The sequence below is a fragment of the Myxine glutinosa genome, chromosome 5, assembly GCF_964187855.1.
Source record: "Myxine glutinosa chromosome 5, kmMyxGlut1.1, whole genome shotgun sequence".
Lineage (NCBI taxonomy): Eukaryota > Metazoa > Chordata > Myxini > Myxiniformes > Myxinidae > Myxine > Myxine glutinosa.
In genome coordinates, this window is record NC_136265.1 from 128,133,131 (window position 1) to 128,151,433 (window position 18,303).

General features: G+C 44.8%; 1 protein-coding gene across 1 annotated transcript; it reads left to right on the forward strand.

The window, feature by feature from the left end:
• Window positions 1-1,317: 1,317 nt before the first annotated feature.
• LOC137427116 (acyl-coenzyme A diphosphatase FITM2) lies at window positions 1,318-17,711 on the forward strand. The gene is made up of 3 exons (XM_068116299.2): window positions 1,318-1,506; window positions 3,196-3,392; window positions 17,164-17,711. Exons 1-3 carry the CDS (start codon window positions 1,343-1,345, stop codon window positions 17,625-17,627), a joined length of 825 nt encoding a protein of 274 aa, XP_067972400.2. The 5' UTR covers window positions 1,318-1,342; the 3' UTR covers window positions 17,628-17,711.
• The last annotated feature ends 592 nt before the right edge of the window (window positions 17,712-18,303 follow it).

An 18,303-nucleotide genomic window follows, 5' to 3' on the forward strand; every position in this document is an offset into this window, starting at 1 on the left:
CCTTGAAAAGGCACATCCTCGGGTCCCCAGCAATATACCTGGCAAGTTTAAAGTATATCGGACCCGTGGTTGTCGAGAAACAGCGGTCACAGACATACATACATACATACATACATACATACATACATACATACATACATACACACAGAGATTACTGGAATTATAGATAGATATTATCCACGTACATTGATATCATATGACTTTTGTTGGCTGGTTTATATTATACAGAAAATAAAAGTGGCTTCGTTATCTGCACAAGTGCTTTAGGCGCTGTATTGGTATGCACAAGACAATCTTTTCAGGTTCACACCGGCGATGAAGATTCAGGAATTGAATTTTTCATTGCATCCTCAATCAATTTGTTATACTTACTAGCGTGACTCGGCGCGCTCCGCGCTCCTCACCAGACGTCGTTTCAGAGGGGTAGGCATATTTGACCATTTCGGTGTCTTTTGGGTCTTCATGGTGCTTTGGGTCTTCAGGGCCATTTGAGTCTTCATGGTCTTTTGGGTCCTCTGGGCCTTTAAGGGTATTTTGGGTCTTTGAGGTGTTTTGGGTCTTCAGGGTCTTTTGGGTCTTTGGTGTCTTCAGAGGCTTTTGGATCTTAAGGGTCTTCGGGGTATTTTGGGTCTTCGGGGTGGTTTTGGTTTTCTGGGTGTTTTTGGGTCTTCTGGGTGTTTTGGGTCTTCGAGGTGTTTTGGGTCTTCGGGGTGTTTTGGGTCTTCGGGGTGTTTTGGGTCTTTGGGGTGTTTTGAGTCTTCGGGATGTTTTGGGTCTTCTGGGTGTTTTGGGTCTTCGGGGTGTTTTGGGTCTTCGGGGTGTTTTGGGTCTTCGGGGTGTTTTGGGTCTTCGGGGTGTTTTGGGTCTTCGGGGTGTTTGGGGTCTTCGGGGTGTTTTGGGTCTTCGGGGTGTTTTGGGTCTTCGGAGTGTTTTGGGTCTTTGGGGTGTTTTGGGTCTTTTGGGTCTTTGGGGTGTTTTGGGTCTTCGGGGTGTTTTGGGTCTTCAAGGGTGATTTTGGTCTTCAGTGGTCTTGGTGGTCTGAAGGGTCTTGGGGGAATTAAAGGGTCCTCAAAGGTCTGAAGGGTCTCAGCAGTCTTAACGCAATTAAGAGGGTTAATTATTAATTAAGAGGGTGGTAAATTTTTTTTTGAAGAAGAAGACGTTGGAGTCGCATATAAACATAGCGACATACATAACCATATACGTTTGCTCCATTATAATAAGATACGCATTTTTGTCGTTCACATGTTAACTGCTGATGTAAGAACACTATAGAGGAAAAATCCGTTGAAGACATTTTTATGACGTCACGTCCGCTCATCGCGCGGGAAAACCGGTCGCCATGAAGTCGTTACTAAGGAATTGCATGCTTTTCACTTTGTCACTTGCACTTTCCTCCTACTTCCCCGCAGCGCTGGCTCTTTTTATTGTATTCGGCTCCACAGTCAAGGAGTATACATCCTTACCGCGATGGTACATGGCCGACTCACGTAATGTCTTCAACGTGTAAGTCCACCACTCGACCTGTTTCCTGGTACCGATTTATTGCGATTGATACTCCTAACTCCAACACCAATGCAGAAAGTAATTCTGTACTAAGGGCCGTTTAAATCATATAAACATATAAGCTTTGAGTATGTATTACATTTCCAGATTTTCGAGCGGTGTAAGTTCCTATTAAACAACAACATGCGCTGCGGACACAACTTGCTGGCATCGCGTCGATTGTCGCGAATTTCCCGCCAAAGACGGAAGAGGTTCAGGTTGTGAAATAATCGAATGTGTTTACTTACACAAGACCCCAGTGAGGCACAGAAGAGACACAAGACCCCAGTGAGGCACGGAAGAGACACAAGACCCCCGTGAGGCACAGAAGAGATGCTGTCAAAGTTTTTGCAAATTTGGAAGCTTCACATTCTCACATACCTTGATACCTCCGACCACCCAAGGTGTACTGAGGTTATGTTTTCACCAATGTCTGTCTGTCTGTGAGCAGGACATCTCAAAACGTTGTTGATGGATTCGGACAAAATTTTGTGGGCAGATTGGACGTGTGACAAGGACGAAATGATTCGATTTTGGTGAAGATCTGGATCCGGCAACTAGAGTTTTTAGGTGATTCTTCACCATTGGGAGATAGGGCCAAAAACGATACACCGCAGGATATCTCAAAAAGTTATGGATGGATTTGGACAAAACTTGGTGGACCGGTTGTGTGTGTGACAAGGACAAATAGATTCGATTTTGGTGAAGATCTGAATATGGTTTCGGATATGATAATTATTTAATTTCTTAAGTGATTCTTCACCAGTGGGAGAGAGATCAGGCCAAAAACGATACATAGCAGGATATCTCAAAAAGTTATGGACGGATTTGGACAAAACTTGGTGGAGAGGTTGTGTGTGTGACAAGGACAAATAGATTCGATTTTGGTGAAGATCTGAATATGGTTTCGGATATGATAATTATTTAATTTCTTAAGTGATTCTTCACCAGTGGGAGGGAGATCGGGCCAAAAACGATACATAGCAGGATATCTCAAAAGGTTATGGATGGATTTGGACAAAACTTGGTGGAGAGGTTGTGTGTGTGACAAGGACAAATAGATTCGATTTTGGTGAAGATCTGAATATGGTTTCGGATATGATAATTATTTAATTTCTTAAGTGATTCTTCACCAGTGGGAGGGAGATCGGGCCAAAAACGATACATAGCAGGATATCTCAAAAAGTTATGGATGGATTTGGACGAAACTTGTTGGACCGGTTGGGTGTGTGAAAAGGAAGAGTTGTTTCAATTTTGGTGAAGATTCGGATCCGGCTAGTAGAATTTTTAAAGTGATTCTTCACTATTGGGAGATAGGGCCAAAACGATACATATCAGGATATCTCAAAAACGTATGGATGGATTTGGACGAAACTTCTTGGACAGTTTGTGTATGTGACAAGGAAGAATCGATTCCATTTTGGTGAAGATCCGGATCCAGCTAGTAGAATTTTTAAAGTGATTCTTCACCATTGAGTGATATGGCCAACCAGGTGGAGGTATGCTCTCTACTGAGTACCTACCGTTCTAGTTTAATAATGTTTTCTCTAATATTTGATTGATGTGCTACGGGACTAGTTCGGCCGCTGTGATGTACGACTGGAACATGCCAAAGCTTTCTCCCTCCTTTCCCTTCCATGGTGCCATCAGGTACTTTGTAAAGCTTGCCTGGGGTTGGACTCTGGGCCTGAACGTTTTGTACATCCTCGCCAAGACTACCTCATCAGCACACGCACTTCGCACCACTCTCAACAGTTTGCTGCGAATGGTGCTGGGAACAGCTGTGTGGTTCCTCTTTACCAATGCCTTCATTTACGTGGAGAATAGCTTTGGAACCTGTTCTCTAGGTAATGGGTTTTCCCCATTTTGGGATTTATTCCAAATGTTCATATTTGACCTGTACTTTTAATACTTGTATGTTTAATACAAAAACGATGCTTACCATACTTTTCAAGGTTTTCCGCAGCTTTGGACACAACATCCACCCTAATGGGACAGGTTTTGTACAAACCCAGCGTGCAAGTTTTTAGGATGCAATTTTGTTGAGTAACTCAGAGTAACTAAGAGTCAAGTGTAAGTAACTTGGAGTCGAGGCTCATGGAAGAGCAAGTACACCGAACAGATCAGGACAAAATGACCTAAACCAACAGCAGAGCTGAAGGACCAAAGCCAAAACGATCAAGCTCCGGCTATCTGAGAAGGCCAAGGCTGCATGAATATTCAGCCTCAATATCATGATATACCAGGTCAGTACGACCAGGTACATCTGTGAACAAATGTGCAAACTCAAAAATTAGGCGGGATAGTTGTCCTTGTTGTTCCCTCGTCAAATGACCTAATTTCTCATCTAAATTACTCGACACTTCCGTGTTCGTCAATCTGGGACAAGCCTGGTCATCAAAGTTATCAAACTTCACACCGGCCTCAACCTCTGGATTCTCTTGCACCCCGACTACCGGCACGACAGGTGAGACAGGAACTATTTCTTCCACAGGCTTCCTCTCATAATATTTCTTCAGTCGGTTGACATGACACAGCTGCCGCTTTTTCCGTCGGTCGGGAGTTGTCACCACGTAATCTGTTTCATTAACCCTCCTTTCGATTGCATAGGGACCAAAATATCTAGCCTGTTGTGGCTGACCTGGAACAGGAAGGAACACTAACACTCGGTCCTCAGGACTGAAATTTCTTATCTGAGATTTCTTGTCATGTCTCACTTTCATTTTATCCTGTGTCACTTTCAAGTTTCTTCTTGCAACTTCACAAGCCTTTGCCAATCTGTGCCGAACCGTTGACACATACTCTACCACTGTTGACTGTGACTCCTCCTGCAGCCACTGTTCTTTCACCAATTTCAACAGTCCTCGCACTGTGTGTCCAAACACAAGTTCAAAAGGACTGAATCCCAATGACTCCTGAACAGATTCCCTCGTAGCAAACAACAATAAGGGTATTCCTTCATCCCAATCCTTGTCACATTCAAAACAATACGTTCTAATCATATTCTTCAATGTCTGGTGGAACCTTTCCAAGGCCCCTTGGCTCTCGGGATGATAAGTACTTGATCTTACTTGCTCCACTCGCAACAGGTGTACCACTTGCTGAAAAAGCGTCAACATGAAATTGGAACCTTGATCAGACTGGATGACCTTAGGTAGGCCAACCAAAGTGAAAAATGTAATCAAGGCCTTCGCAATAACTGCCGCAGTAATTTTTCTCAGAGGCACTGCCTCTGGGAACCTTGTGGAAGCGCACATGATGGTCAGCAAATACTGATGTCCAGCCTTAGTTTTAGGTAAAGGGCCAACACAGTCAATAATGACATGGCTGAATGGCTCTTCAAAAGCTGGAATTGGTTTTAAAGGTGCGGATGGGACTTTCTGATTAGGTTTTCCCACCAGCTGGCAAGAGTGGAAAGATTTACAGAACTCCGCCACATCATGTCGCAATCCTGGCCAGAGAAAATGTACCAATATTCTGCCACAGGTCTTGTTCACTCCAAGGTGCCCGGCCAAAGGTGTCTCATGCGCCAAACTCAATATCTCCTTCCGGTACGGCGGTGGCACCACAATTTGGTAATGAACTTTCCACTCATCGTTTGCTGGCACCTCCGGTGGTCTCCATTTTCTCATTAGTATTTCCCCTTTCATGAAGTAACCAACAGGTATCTTCATAGCCTCTTCCTCTGTAACGGCTTTACCAATTAAACTCCGGAGCTCCGAATCTCCGTGTTGTTCTTCAACAAGTCTCTTTTGGACCAGCACCGTTTGTTCAACCTCGTTCTCAGATGTCTCCGACGGACACTCCATTTCCTCTTTTGTTCCAGATGCCACCTTTTCCTTAAGTTCCTTGATGTCACTCCCTTTCCTATTATCTCTTCCAGACGTTTCCTCCAATATCGCTAAGGAACCCAAATCCACATCACCTTCCTTCTCCTTCTCTTCAGAGCGCTTCCTACCCAAAGCACGAGTCACTGCACAGGATGGAAAGATACCCGGAATCTCCTGCTCTAACTGTGCGGTGTTATTTTCCATACTGGGCTTTTCAACCAACATCGGATTACCAGAAACTCGACCACCGGCCAAATCATTCCCAATAATAAAAGAGATTCCCTCTACAGGAAGAGTCACTTGTAAACCTACGGTGACCGGTCCTGACAACAAATCAGACTTCAAATGGATGACATGAAGAGGAGCTTTAACATAGCCACCAACCCCCTGTAAAAGAACACTAACACCAGTTGCCGTCTTCTCTGACAATGGCAAAATGCCCTCAAGCATAAAAGATTGATGTGCTCCTGTGTCCCTCAATACCCTAGCAGGTCTCTGGTTCGTTAAATCTCCATCCAGTGACACAAACCCCTCTGAAATAAAAGGTTTATAACCCTCTTGAACAAGGTCGTTCTGTGATGCCGTAACTTTGGCATGGGAACCTTCACAAGGCACTGTCCTCCAAGGACGATTTCTTGCATTGGCCAATGCATTCGGAGTTGCACTAGTTTGACTCCGCTCCTGATTTTTCCTTTTCAGGGCATTACATTGGGACATCAAATGTCCAGGTTTCTTGCAAAAAGCGCAAGTTGGCCCGGAGGAAAAACTCGTGGTCTGCCTCGGGCCCCCCGGAAGATAGGTCTGTCTTGGAACTGCAGTCTTCTGATCCCTAAAAGTCGCGGTATCAGATTTGTCCCCAAAGTCCTCTCTAGGCCATTAAAGTAGCCTGGTGTTCGCTTAGCGGTTATGGTGCCGGCTTGGGATCCTAGGATCCTGGGTTCGAATCCCGGTCGATTGCTAAATTAACACCAGGGGGGTTGACTCAGCCTGTCATCCTTCCGAGATCGGCAAATTGAGTACCAGCTTGCTGGGATGAATGATCCCGGTGTGTACCCCGGTTTAGAATAGGTACACCGTATCCCTGCGCATCGTAAGAGGCGACCAAGGGTTGGCGCCAGGAAGGGCATCCGGCCATAAAAACATTGCCTCAAACAGGTAACCATGATTGTCATGGGACCCGCAAGGCTAACCCCCGCTCTAGCGGGGAAAATGGCCTTAAAACGATCATTCATTCATTCATTCTTCTCATCCAGATGTACTTTAATGTCCACGTGGACACACTGTTTGAATTCCTCCACCAAGATCAATTGTCGTAACAGGTTGAAGTCTTTCCCAATCTCCTTTGAGTCACACCACCTATCAAACATGGTTTCCTTCATTCTGGCAAACTCCACATGGGTCTCACTCTCCCTCTTCCTGACATTCCTGAATTTTTGCCGGTAAGCTTCAGGGACCAATTCATAACTTTGAGAATGGCTTTCTTCACTATCTCATAATCTGCACATTGGTCAATCGGTAAAGCCGAATAGATATCTTGAGCTTTACCCACCAGAACACTTTGCACTAATATAGTCCAGGACCCCACAGGCCATTTTAGCATTTGAGCCACCTTCTCAAAATGTAAAAATAACTTGGCTACCTCCTTTTCATTGAAGGGTGGAACCAGCCTCACATACCTACCAACATCCCAAGAGTTCTCACAAGTTGTCGAACTAGCCGGCATGGATACTACTTCTCTCCGTTCTCCCAGTAATTCCAGCTCCTTGAGTTTAAGTTCCTTCTGATACTCCATGTCACGTTCCTTTAACTCCCTTTCGGCTCTCCTTTCCTCAGCTCTTTCCTCTGCTCTTCTTTCTTCAGCTTCCTTTTCAGCTATCCTTTCCTCTGCTCTTTCCTCTGCTCTTCTTTCCTCTAACCTTTCCTGGTTCTGCAGTTGCATCTCCATTTTCCGGAGCTCCACATTTCCTTTTTCCTCTGGTAACCAATCCAAGGCTACCTCTTCCCATGTTCCTTGTCCCACTAGAGACTCCACCACCAATGTCTGCATCTCTGCTTTCTTCATATTAACTCGGACCTCCAAGTTAAAATATTTGGCCAATATCATGAGTTCCGATCTTTTTAACGCCTGGAACTGTGCCTCATTAGGGGATGCCACAAACTTTTCTGTGTCAAACACCATGGTGACTATCAGTTAGCACCTGTTAACCTTCACACAAAAAAAAAAATTCAAATTTTGAAAAATTTGGGAATGTTAGAAAATTCCACCAAATTTGGGAATTTTGGGAATGTTAGGGAACTCTATCCTGGACGAGGCCCCCAATTTCTGTTACGTGCTCCTCCCCAAACCCCGGTCACGGTGTACCTCCGAGCCCCGAGAGGAGTCACGGCAGAGAGATGTGTTATTCTGTGTGTCAAAGATCAATGGTGAAACCACACCAATTGTTACCAACAAACAAGTATTGTATTAAGGTCACACAAGAATAACAGTACAATAACAATATTAATCAATTGTACAACCAATATATCATTCCTATGATGGTACCATCAGTTTCGTACAATGTAACTCACTGTGCTCCAAGTGAGCGAAAATAACATACCCAATGTCTCTATCCCGGCATCAAGCCAAAGTCGATCCACGCTCCAGTGATCGTCAGAACGATGTCGTATCGAGACCAGAATCCCATTCGGTTGACAGTCACACTGCCAAAGATGAGCAAAGGTACCCTCAAGAGGCGACTGGGAAAACACACCTTCGGATATGGACGTTCAACGGCTCCCAATCGACGAACCGCAAATTCCCACTCAAAATCCACGTTACACACACACACACCAGGTTAACGTCTGGATGCGGTGAAAAGGTTGAAGTGAGGTGAAAAACCTGGAGCGATGTGAAATCGGGCGCGAGGTAAAACTGGCCAACCGGCCCGTACTCGAGACGTAACGGCACTCCAATGATTCTCTTCGGAATCAACCGCAAAACCTGTCACGCAGGTTTATCTGTCACAGCGATAACAACTCTGTGGCAGGAATCCCTTTCCCAGGAAACCTCAAAGTTCGCTAGTGACCCCCGTTCGCCAGCGTTTGCTCCAGACCTCCAAACAGCTCGGCTCCTTCTCCGACCTTACTCGCTCCGCCTCCTTTTCCTCTTCTTCCTCTTCTTCTTCGTCGTCCGGTTCCCGATCCGGTTTCCAGTTTCTTTTTAAAACATTAATTTTTTTTTACCTTTTGAAAACAGTTATCTCCAATTCACTTAAACGATAACAATAATAGCACATGCAACCAAAAATGTTTACAGTGGATGAGAACCACAACAATGGAAGTGACGAATCCGCAACAATTGTATAATTTAAATAAACATAAATGCAAATTTCGCATGTGGAAAAAGTAAGTACACCCCAACATTTATCACTACTTCAAATACCTAAAATTAGAATCAGGCGCACCAGCTCAGGTGCAAATGATTAGAAGATCGTTAGAGAGGATCTTGGAGGAACCTGTCTTATTTAAACCTCAGACATTTAGTTTGGTTTGCTCTTTGTTGTTGAAGTGTGCAGCGTCACCATGCCTAGATCAAAAGAGCTCTCTGAGGCCTTCAGAAAGAAGGTTATAGATGCCGACGATTCTGGGAAGGGGTTTAAAAAGATCTCCAAACAATTTGAAATCAATCATTCGACTGTCCGGACGATCATCTACAAGTGGAGAAGATTCCAAACAACTGCCAACTTGTTTAGGCCAGGCCGCCCCAGCAAGTTCAGCCCGAGAGCAGACCGCAAGATGCTGAAGGAAGTCTCTAAGAACCCCAGAATGTCATCACGGGACCGACAGGTAGCTCTTGCCACTGTTGATGTCAAAGTGCACGAGTCTACCATTAGAAAGAGGCTGCACAAATTTGATCTACATGGGAAGTGTGCCAGGTGGAAACCTTTGCTGTCCAGAAAGAACATCAGGGCAAGACTAAAGTTTGCCAATGAACACCTAGGCAAAGACCAACACTTCTGGAACAATGTGCTCTGGACAGATGAGTCAAAGATAGAGCTATTTGGCCACAGTACCAGAAGACATGTTTGGCGAAAACCAAAGACAGCATTTGACCACAAGAACCTGCTACCAACTGTAAAGCATGGTGGTGGAAATATTATGGTTTGGGGCAGCTTTGCTGCATCAGGGCCTGGGCAGCTCACCATCATAGAATCCACTATGAATGCTTCATTGTACCAGAGGGTGCTTGAGGATAATGTGAGGCCATCTGTCAGAAAGTTGAAACTCAACCGAAGGTGGACCTTGCAACATAACAATGGCCCTAAACATACCAGTGAATCCACCAAGGAATGGCTGAAAAGAAAGAAATGGAGGGTTCTGGAATCTAAATCCCATCGAGATGTTTTGGGGGGATTTGAAACGAGCTGTGCATGCAAGAAACCCCTCAAACATTGCACAGCTGAAAGAATTCTGCATGGAGGAGTGGGCAAAAATTTCTCCCAGTCGATGTCAGAGACTGGTAGACAGTTATAAGAAACGCCTACTTGAGGTTGTTTCTGCCAAAGGGGGCAATACCACCTATTAGAGCCAAGGGTGTACTTACTTTTTCCACATGCGAAATTTGCATTTATGTTTATTTAAATTATACAATGGACTACAAAATGTAAATGTTTCATGATATTAGTTTTATTATATCACCTTTATCTATCAATATTGTTGAAATGAAGATCAAATAGCTGTATGTTGAAATATGTTGAAAAAGTCAAAACTTTACATGGGGTGTACTTACTTTTTCACGTGACTGTATATGGATGTATATTATATGTATGGTTTTTATGTATATTATATAGAGGAGTTAAGAGGTAACTTTGAGGAGGAGGGGTGAGAGGGGAGATTTGAAGGGGGGAGGGGAGGATAAGGGGGAGTTTTTAAAGGGAGGGGGGAGTTTTGAAGGGGAGGGGGGAGTTTTGAAGGGGAGGGGGGAGTTTTGAAGGGGAGGGGGGAGTTTTGAAGGGGAGAGGGGAGTTTTGAAGGGGAGGGTGGGTTTTGAAGGGGAGGTGGGTGTTTCGAAGGGGAGGTGGGTGCTTCGAAGGGGAGGAGTGAGGAGGGAGATTTGATGGTGAGGCGTAAGAGGGGAGATTTGAAGGGGAGATTTGATAGGGAGGGGTAAGAGGGGAGATTTGAAGGGGAGATTTGATAGGGAGGGGTGAGGGGGGGAGATTTGAAGGAAAGGGGGGGAGTTTTGAAGGGGAGGGTCAGGGTAAAGTAGTGATGAAATTTGGGTTGGCGGGAGGAGAGGGAGGGGACATGGGGTGGGACGCTGGTAAGAGATAGGGTTGGTAGTATACGGGCAAGTACAAGAAGAGGATGGAACAGATAAGGAAGGGTTTGACACTGAAGATGTACAAAAGGAACGATTAATGAAATATGAACATCCATTGCAAACTTGGGTTCTTGAGATTTTCAAGTCGGAGATGCCTTTGAAAATGTAAGAGGAGGGGTGGAATAAAGGCAAGTGTAGAGAATGTACAAAGGAAGAACTACGTGTTGTAATGATAGGATTTATTTGAAAGCAAACTTTTGAAGAGGAAGAAGAAGAGTGAAATGTAGTGGAATCGAGAATTCAACATGGGAAAAAGAATGTTTGAACATTTTAAAAGGCACCGTGAATACCATCTCGGTAAGTTGTCGTGTATATAAGTAGATGATTGGTATGGTGGGAGCAATTACCTTTTTTTCTATTATTATGGTATTATTTTTACCCTCGCCAGAGGAGAGGGTATTGCATTTGAGTCCGTTTGTTTGTCTGTCTGCCTGTTTGTCTGCACAGAATAAATATGATCTTTCCCTGTAACCGTTGATCCGATTGACAGGAAATTTCACTGTAGGTGCAACTCCACCTGCATAATTTTTAAAATAATTTTTACATCATAGGTCACATAGTATGGGCGCCATCTTGGAAAAACCGAAAAACTTTGCACCTCTATATCTCCAAAAGCGCTGCATAAAACATTGAGACATGGCTCATTGTAAATAACTCTCCATGGGGAATAACATAATATGTTAATGACTATGTGCCTCCATTATGACGTCATAATTCGACAAGTACAAAACTTCATCCGATCAAGATGAAATTTCTTGAGCGTCATTAAGGATAAACTGGTGGAGAAAAAAAAATGATGATGTCTTTGGTCATGTGGTTCGGCCGCCATATTTGTTTCAACACAAAAGCCTTAAAAACCACCACGAACACGTCCTGGTGAGGTTCTGCGATCTCTGATTGCTCTTTCTTGTTATTATAAAAACCACCTTTAGAGGCCATTTTCCCCCGCAAAGCGGGGGTTGGCCTTTTTCGGGAACCGTGGTTGCTGTTGTTTTTTGGTCCCCTTTTGGAAGCAATGTTTTACGGCCGGATGCCCTTCCTGACGCCAACCCTTTTTGTCGCCTTTAACGACAAACAGGGAATTACCAGTGAACTGGTACTCAATTCAGCCGACCTCGGAAGGATGACAGGCTGAGTCAACCCCCCTGGCGTTAATTCAGCGATTGACCGGGATTCGAACCCAGGATCCTAGGATCCTAAGCCGGCACCCTAACCGCTAGCCCAACACCAGGGTTTATTGCCCAACACCAGGGCCCAACACCAGGGCCGGCAATGTTATTATTATTATTAATTTTTTTTTTGAAGGTTTGGCAGAAGAGGGGGAGAAAAAGCAACAGATTGAAGAAAATTACGTTTAGCTGGATGATGAAAACGTTCACAATCACAGTGGGAATGCCAAGTGGAAAATGGCAAAAATTGCAGAGAGCAGGAAGTAGGGTGGTCCGGGGTAAGGTTTGAAGGTAAGGAATTTAAATTATTTTTATTTTATTTTTTAAGACACAAAAGGTCAGCTGGATTTATCGTAAATTGATGTCCATCTCACAAAGCCAACTTGCCACCCATCATCAAGCCATACCAACTTGCCACCCATCATCAAACCATGCCAACTTGCCACCCATCATCAAGCCATACCAACTTGCCACCCATCATCAAGCACACCAACTTTCCACCCATCATCAAGCCATATCAACTTGCCACCCATAATCAAGCCATACCAACTCTCCACCCATCATCAAGCCATATCAACTTGCCACCCATAATCAAGCCATACCAACTTGCCACCCATAATCAAGCCATACCAACTTGCCACCCATCATCAAGCCATACCAACTTGCCACCCATCATCGAGCCATACCAACTTGCCACCCATCATCGAGCCATACCAACTTGCCACCCATCATCAAGCCATACCAACTTGCCACCCATCATCAAGCCATACCAACTTGCCACCAATCATCGAGCCATACCAACTTTCCACCCATCATCAAGCCATACCAACTTGCCACCCATCATCAAGCCATACCAACTTGCCACCCATCATCGAGCCATACCAACTTGCCACCCATCATCAAGCCATACCAACTTGCCACCCATCATCGAGCCATACCAACTTGCCACCCATCATCAAGCCATACCAACTTGCCACCCATCATCAAGCCATACCAACTTTCCACCCATCATCAAGCCATACCAACTCTCCACCCATCATCAAGCCATACCAACTTGCCACCCATCATCAAGCCACACCAACTTGCCACCCATCATCGAGCCATACCAACTTGCCACCCATAATCAAGCCATACCAACTTGCCACCCATCATCGAGCCATACCACCTTGCCACCCATCATCAAGCCATATTGGGACTCTTGCAACTGCATATCCCAGCAGATTATCTATTGGTACAGCGTCAGCATGTGACAAAGAAATGTTACGACTCGAACTCGAAAGAGCTCCCACCACCTATTCCGGGTGAAAGCGTCGCATCAAGCAAGAAAAGGGTTGGGAGCCAGCGGTTGTCACCACTGTGCACCATTCACCCCATTCATATCATGTGTTGATGCAATATGGCCTGGTTTGCCGCCGAAACCGCAAGCACCTCCGGAAGACCGTTGAGCCGCCTCCACCCATTTCCCGACTCCCAGTGGAAGACCAGTTGGCGAATCATTCCACATCAATATCTCAGCCACAAGATCCAGCTGAACAAACACCCTCTGCTTTGTAGCCTGACGCAGGCTCTACACAAGTAGTCACACCATCAGCACTTATTCCTCGCTCTTCTCATGCCAACACACCACTCACGCATCTCACTGATCATGTTGTGTAAAGTTTGAGTCCCCTGAGAGAGTTTGAGTTACCGAGTTAATTACTACTCTTCTGGTGTTCATTTGTTGCAATTGGTTTTGTTTTCTGTGTTTTAGTTGTTTTCAGTAAATGGGAGGGGGGGATATGACGAGTCGCTGCTGCTGCTGCTGCTGGTGGATATGACGATCGCCGAGTGGATGCGGGGAAAAAAAAAATCAGTTTATCTTGAACCTTCTTCTGGCTTCATTACAATCCAGTCGGCCCACCTTCTGCAGTTTTACCTGTGTAATGTTATGCATTTCTGGTTGATCGGGTGTTTTACCTGTCAGCCGTCTAGTCTTGGTTCTATTGCCATCCTCACTCTTAACCGTCGAATTCGTGCTTCACAGTCAGGGCCTTGCACCACAACGTACGCCATCCTTCGGACAGACGTTATGCTGGGTGGCCCTGCTGGCTTTAGTTGGTGGAGATTGAAGATCCCACTGTGTGCTTCAGCAAAGTTCCGCATCCACTTCCGCATCACTGCCCACACCCGAAACAAATTTCAAATTCCAGCCCTGACTACCTCTGGGAAGGCAAAGGCAAACCACCCAGTACATCCTTCTCGTTGGGGCTGCTTTGGCACCTCCGCACCTGACTTGGGGCAGAGCACCGGAAGGGGAGAGGAAGCTGAGGATTTTGCATCGGACATGAAATGGCTGCCATCCAGACCTAGTGGGCAACTAGAAACATTTATCTTTATTTTGAAACATTTTGAAAAGATAAAAGAAACATTTATCTTTATTTTGAAACATTTTGAAAAGATAAAAGAAACATTTATCTTTATTTTGTTCTGTTTGTGTTGCAAATAAAGATAGTAATAATTATGACAGTACGACATGTATCTCAATGGCTGAATTTCAGGGTCAAAGACAGAGGGTTGACGAAAGATGTGGACCACCCTGTACTTACATCATTTGGTGTTTTGCCAAGGCCCAGGGTCAATTTGAACCATATTTCCTTTTCTTCGACCTATGAAATGTTCCAAATCTCAAAAAGTTGTGGACGGATTATGCCAAAACTTTGTGGATGAGTTGGGTAGGTGACAAGAACAAGATCTGGCCTATCGGTGGATACAAAACGTGAACTGTTCAGCCTGGCGGAGGTATACATTAGCGTGGTCCACAGATATATGTAATATTTAACACTTACAAATCCATGCTCCACAAAGCTGCCCTTGTTCCTCTGTTTATAAGGATCATATGAACCAAATATGAGGTCAATTGGAACTTACTTAGAGGTTGCTCAAAAAATAACATTTTTAATTTATCCTGTTTTTTTCAGATGCCAGAAACTCGCAGCTCTTCCACAGTTTGGTTGCTGGACAAGTCTGAAAAGGAAATAATATGTGGGGGACGACCAACCAAAGGACACACATTGCAGAAAATGGTGTACCATCACATACATGAACACCATACAGTTCGTGAAAGTGCCAAACTTAGTGTACAAGCTGTGTGTGCATACTGGGAGAAAGCACGAATTCCAGTGCAGAGAGTAGATTCCTGTGAGCGCCAACTTTTGAAGTTGTATGATGCCTACAAACTGGTAAAGAAAAATAGAACCAAGACATTCGAAAACTATAGAGTGAAGGAGCAGATGTTCAAAGATGATCTTCAATCTCTCACCAAATGATGCGCTTGAGAAAATGACGAATGAAGAAGACAAAGCATTCCTTCTCATGCAGCGTGAGGATCCCTCAAGTTCACGTATGGGATCTGTGGACAACACTCTGGCAGTGAAGGAGAACAGAAAGCATATCAGGCTTGAGAATGAAGATAAAAGAAAGAAGAAACATGCTGCTGAGACTCTGACATCAATGCAATCTGTTCCATCAACATCGGCTGTGGTTGATGATGATGACGAGTCTGAGATTGAAAGCTCCGATTCAGGGGACAATGAATTCAAACTCCAAAGTCCATCTTCTGCCAAACAGGCGAAAAAGGGCTCCCATCAAGGTGATCACTCCAGCAATAGTGGCAACTCTGGACAGAGTAAATCTCTCAGATCGGCGTGCTATGTTTGTGGCCAGTGCTTTTGCACAATCTCTTGGTCATACCATTGAAGACGAGTGCAAGCCAACAATAATAAATAATTTGAGTAATTGAAAATAGATAATTATCGATGAATTGATGTATGATGCTAAAAATTCTGTATCTTATTATTCATTAAAATTTGTCAACATTTTGAGCAACCTCTAAATATTGTCCAATCAAGCTCAAATTTTCACCACAAACTACGTTCTTCAATAGGAATAGGGGCAGGCTTGTGGAGAAATGAAAATGCAATCTTCAAATTTTTGGACCACCCGAGTATACACCCTTCCGAATGCCGTTTTATTGGTTCACGAGTTATCAAACAGAGTGACCACTATATTCGTCATGGGTGTGGGTCTGTCTGTGTGTCTGTCCGCAGCATAACTACCCGATGATATCATCTGATCTTGATGAAACTTGGGTGGGAGGTTGATATCATGATATAGTTGTGTCCTGCCTATAGTGGGCGTATTGCGCCCATTGTGGGCGGAGCCACGCCCGAAAAAGATGTCTTTTTAGGGGGTAATCGAGTTTACATCTTCTCCGAGGGAGTTGGTGGAATCTGACAGGGGTTTCAGTATTTGGTTAGGCCAATGTCATGTGTCTAGCCCCACGGAGCTCGATTTTTCATTTTCGCCCCAAGGTCAAGGTCACAAGGTCACGACATTTAGAAAAGTCGATTTTTGATGGTTTTATTACATTGTTCGCTTCCTGATTGGGTGAAATGTCGTACATGATCTTTTATTATCACATACATCATAAATGCAAGTTTTCCAACAAATTTCAGAATCTTCGACCTTTGACCTTTGAAGGTCACAAAGGTCAAATTTTCAAAGTTGTCGGAATCGAACCGAATTTTCGGTATTGTGTAGCTAACTAACCTCATAACTGATTAAACATTATTTTCTATCTCATTTCAAGGTCGGTAACCTTCGTTTTTACATTTCAAGGTCACAAAGGTCAAATTTTCAAAGTTGTTGGAATCGAACCGAATTTTCGGTATTGTGTAGCTAACTAGTCTGAATAATGAATGAATGATCGTTTTAAGGCCATTTTCCCCGCTAGAGCGGGGGTTAGCCTTGTGGGCCCCATGACAATCATGTTCCCTGTTTGAGGCAATGTTTTTATGGCCGGATGCCCTTCCTGACGCCAACCCTTGGTCACGCTCTTGCAATGCGCAGGGATACGGTGTACCTATTCTAAATCGGGGTACACACCGTGATCATTCATCCCAGCAAGCTGGTACTCAACTGTAGCTAACTAGTCTCATAACAGATAATACATTCCTATTTATATATTTTCAATGTCGGTTTTGACCTTTGTCATTGAATACCGCTCACTCGTGAACCATCATCGTCTCCTGACTTGTTTCTTATTTTTCTATTTTTTAAGCACTTCTCGATTACTGGCTTTTAGCAATTTAAGAAAGAATAACTTCTTTAACAGGCAATTGCTGCAACATGGGGTCTTTTCAATCTCGAGGAAACATGTTCCAAGTTTCGAGGTAATCTGGATTTTCCGCTAACACACTGCATCTCTTTACCCCCACAGAAACCGTGAAGCTTCCTGCCATTACGTCACGGGCTGCTTGTGAGATTGTACATAACAGGGTCTGGAACGGTTTTGATATCTCGGGCCACGCGTTCCTCCTCACATATTGCATGCTGGTCATCCGCTCGGAGCTCTTTGCATCCCACGACAATGCCTCAAACTACTGGCTCCTCGTCCTCAATCAGGCGCTCGTGATTGCCCTACTGTGTTTGATGTGTCTGTGGCTGTGGATGTTGACGTGGACTCTCCTCTACTTTCACATCTGGAGCCACTTGATAGTCGGAGCCACCTTTGCTTTTCTCGCCTGGGGAGTCATCTACGGGCTGTGGTTTGGAAGGACTTGCGCCCCGGTAGCTCCGTGGGATGTGCAACCTGAGCCAACGAGGATTGGAGTCAGACCCCCGTACCCGACGCCACGCCGCTCCATTCGGGATAAAAGTATGAGGAAGCGGAAAGCAAACTGAGGTGTGGTCCCTGTTTATTCTCTAAAAAAGGAATTACACGTGTGGGTCAAAATATCGGGGTTTGCTGTTCTCGGATTGTCCCCCCCCCCCCTCCTCCTCCTCCCTCCCCCCCCCCCCCCCTCCTCCTCCTCCCTCCCCCCCCCCCTCCTCCTCCCCCCTCTCCTCCTCCTCCCCCTCCTCCCCTCCCCCCCCCCCCCCCCTCCTCCTCCCCCCCTTCCTCCTCCCCCGTCATTGGCTTGAACACTAAAAAAAGAATATAATACTAAGAATTGCACTCTATTTATAAAATCGAAATGATTTGGTCCAAGTTTGGTCGTATGGCCTCTGTTTGAGATCGCAATACCAGCTGGAGTTTGGTGAATGAGGTCGAATTTGTTTTTTGCTCAAGCGTTAACTGTAGGTTTTGTTGCTTAACACCCGCCGTGTGCAAAGGCTGTCTTTTTGAGATTATCGTGCGTCGGGTCCGCACCAATCCTTGTATCCATCCGGTTGGGTTTGTACAAAGTTCCGATGTTGTACGACGTGTATGTACTTGTGCATGCAGATGGCACACGCCTCGTCTGTACAAAGCTTCCACAACGCTGTACTTAAAATACACATGACACGAAGGTTAAAGTATTAAATTGCAAACTACAAAATTCTGTCTGTTGAGGTACGAAAGTTTATAAACCGCTGT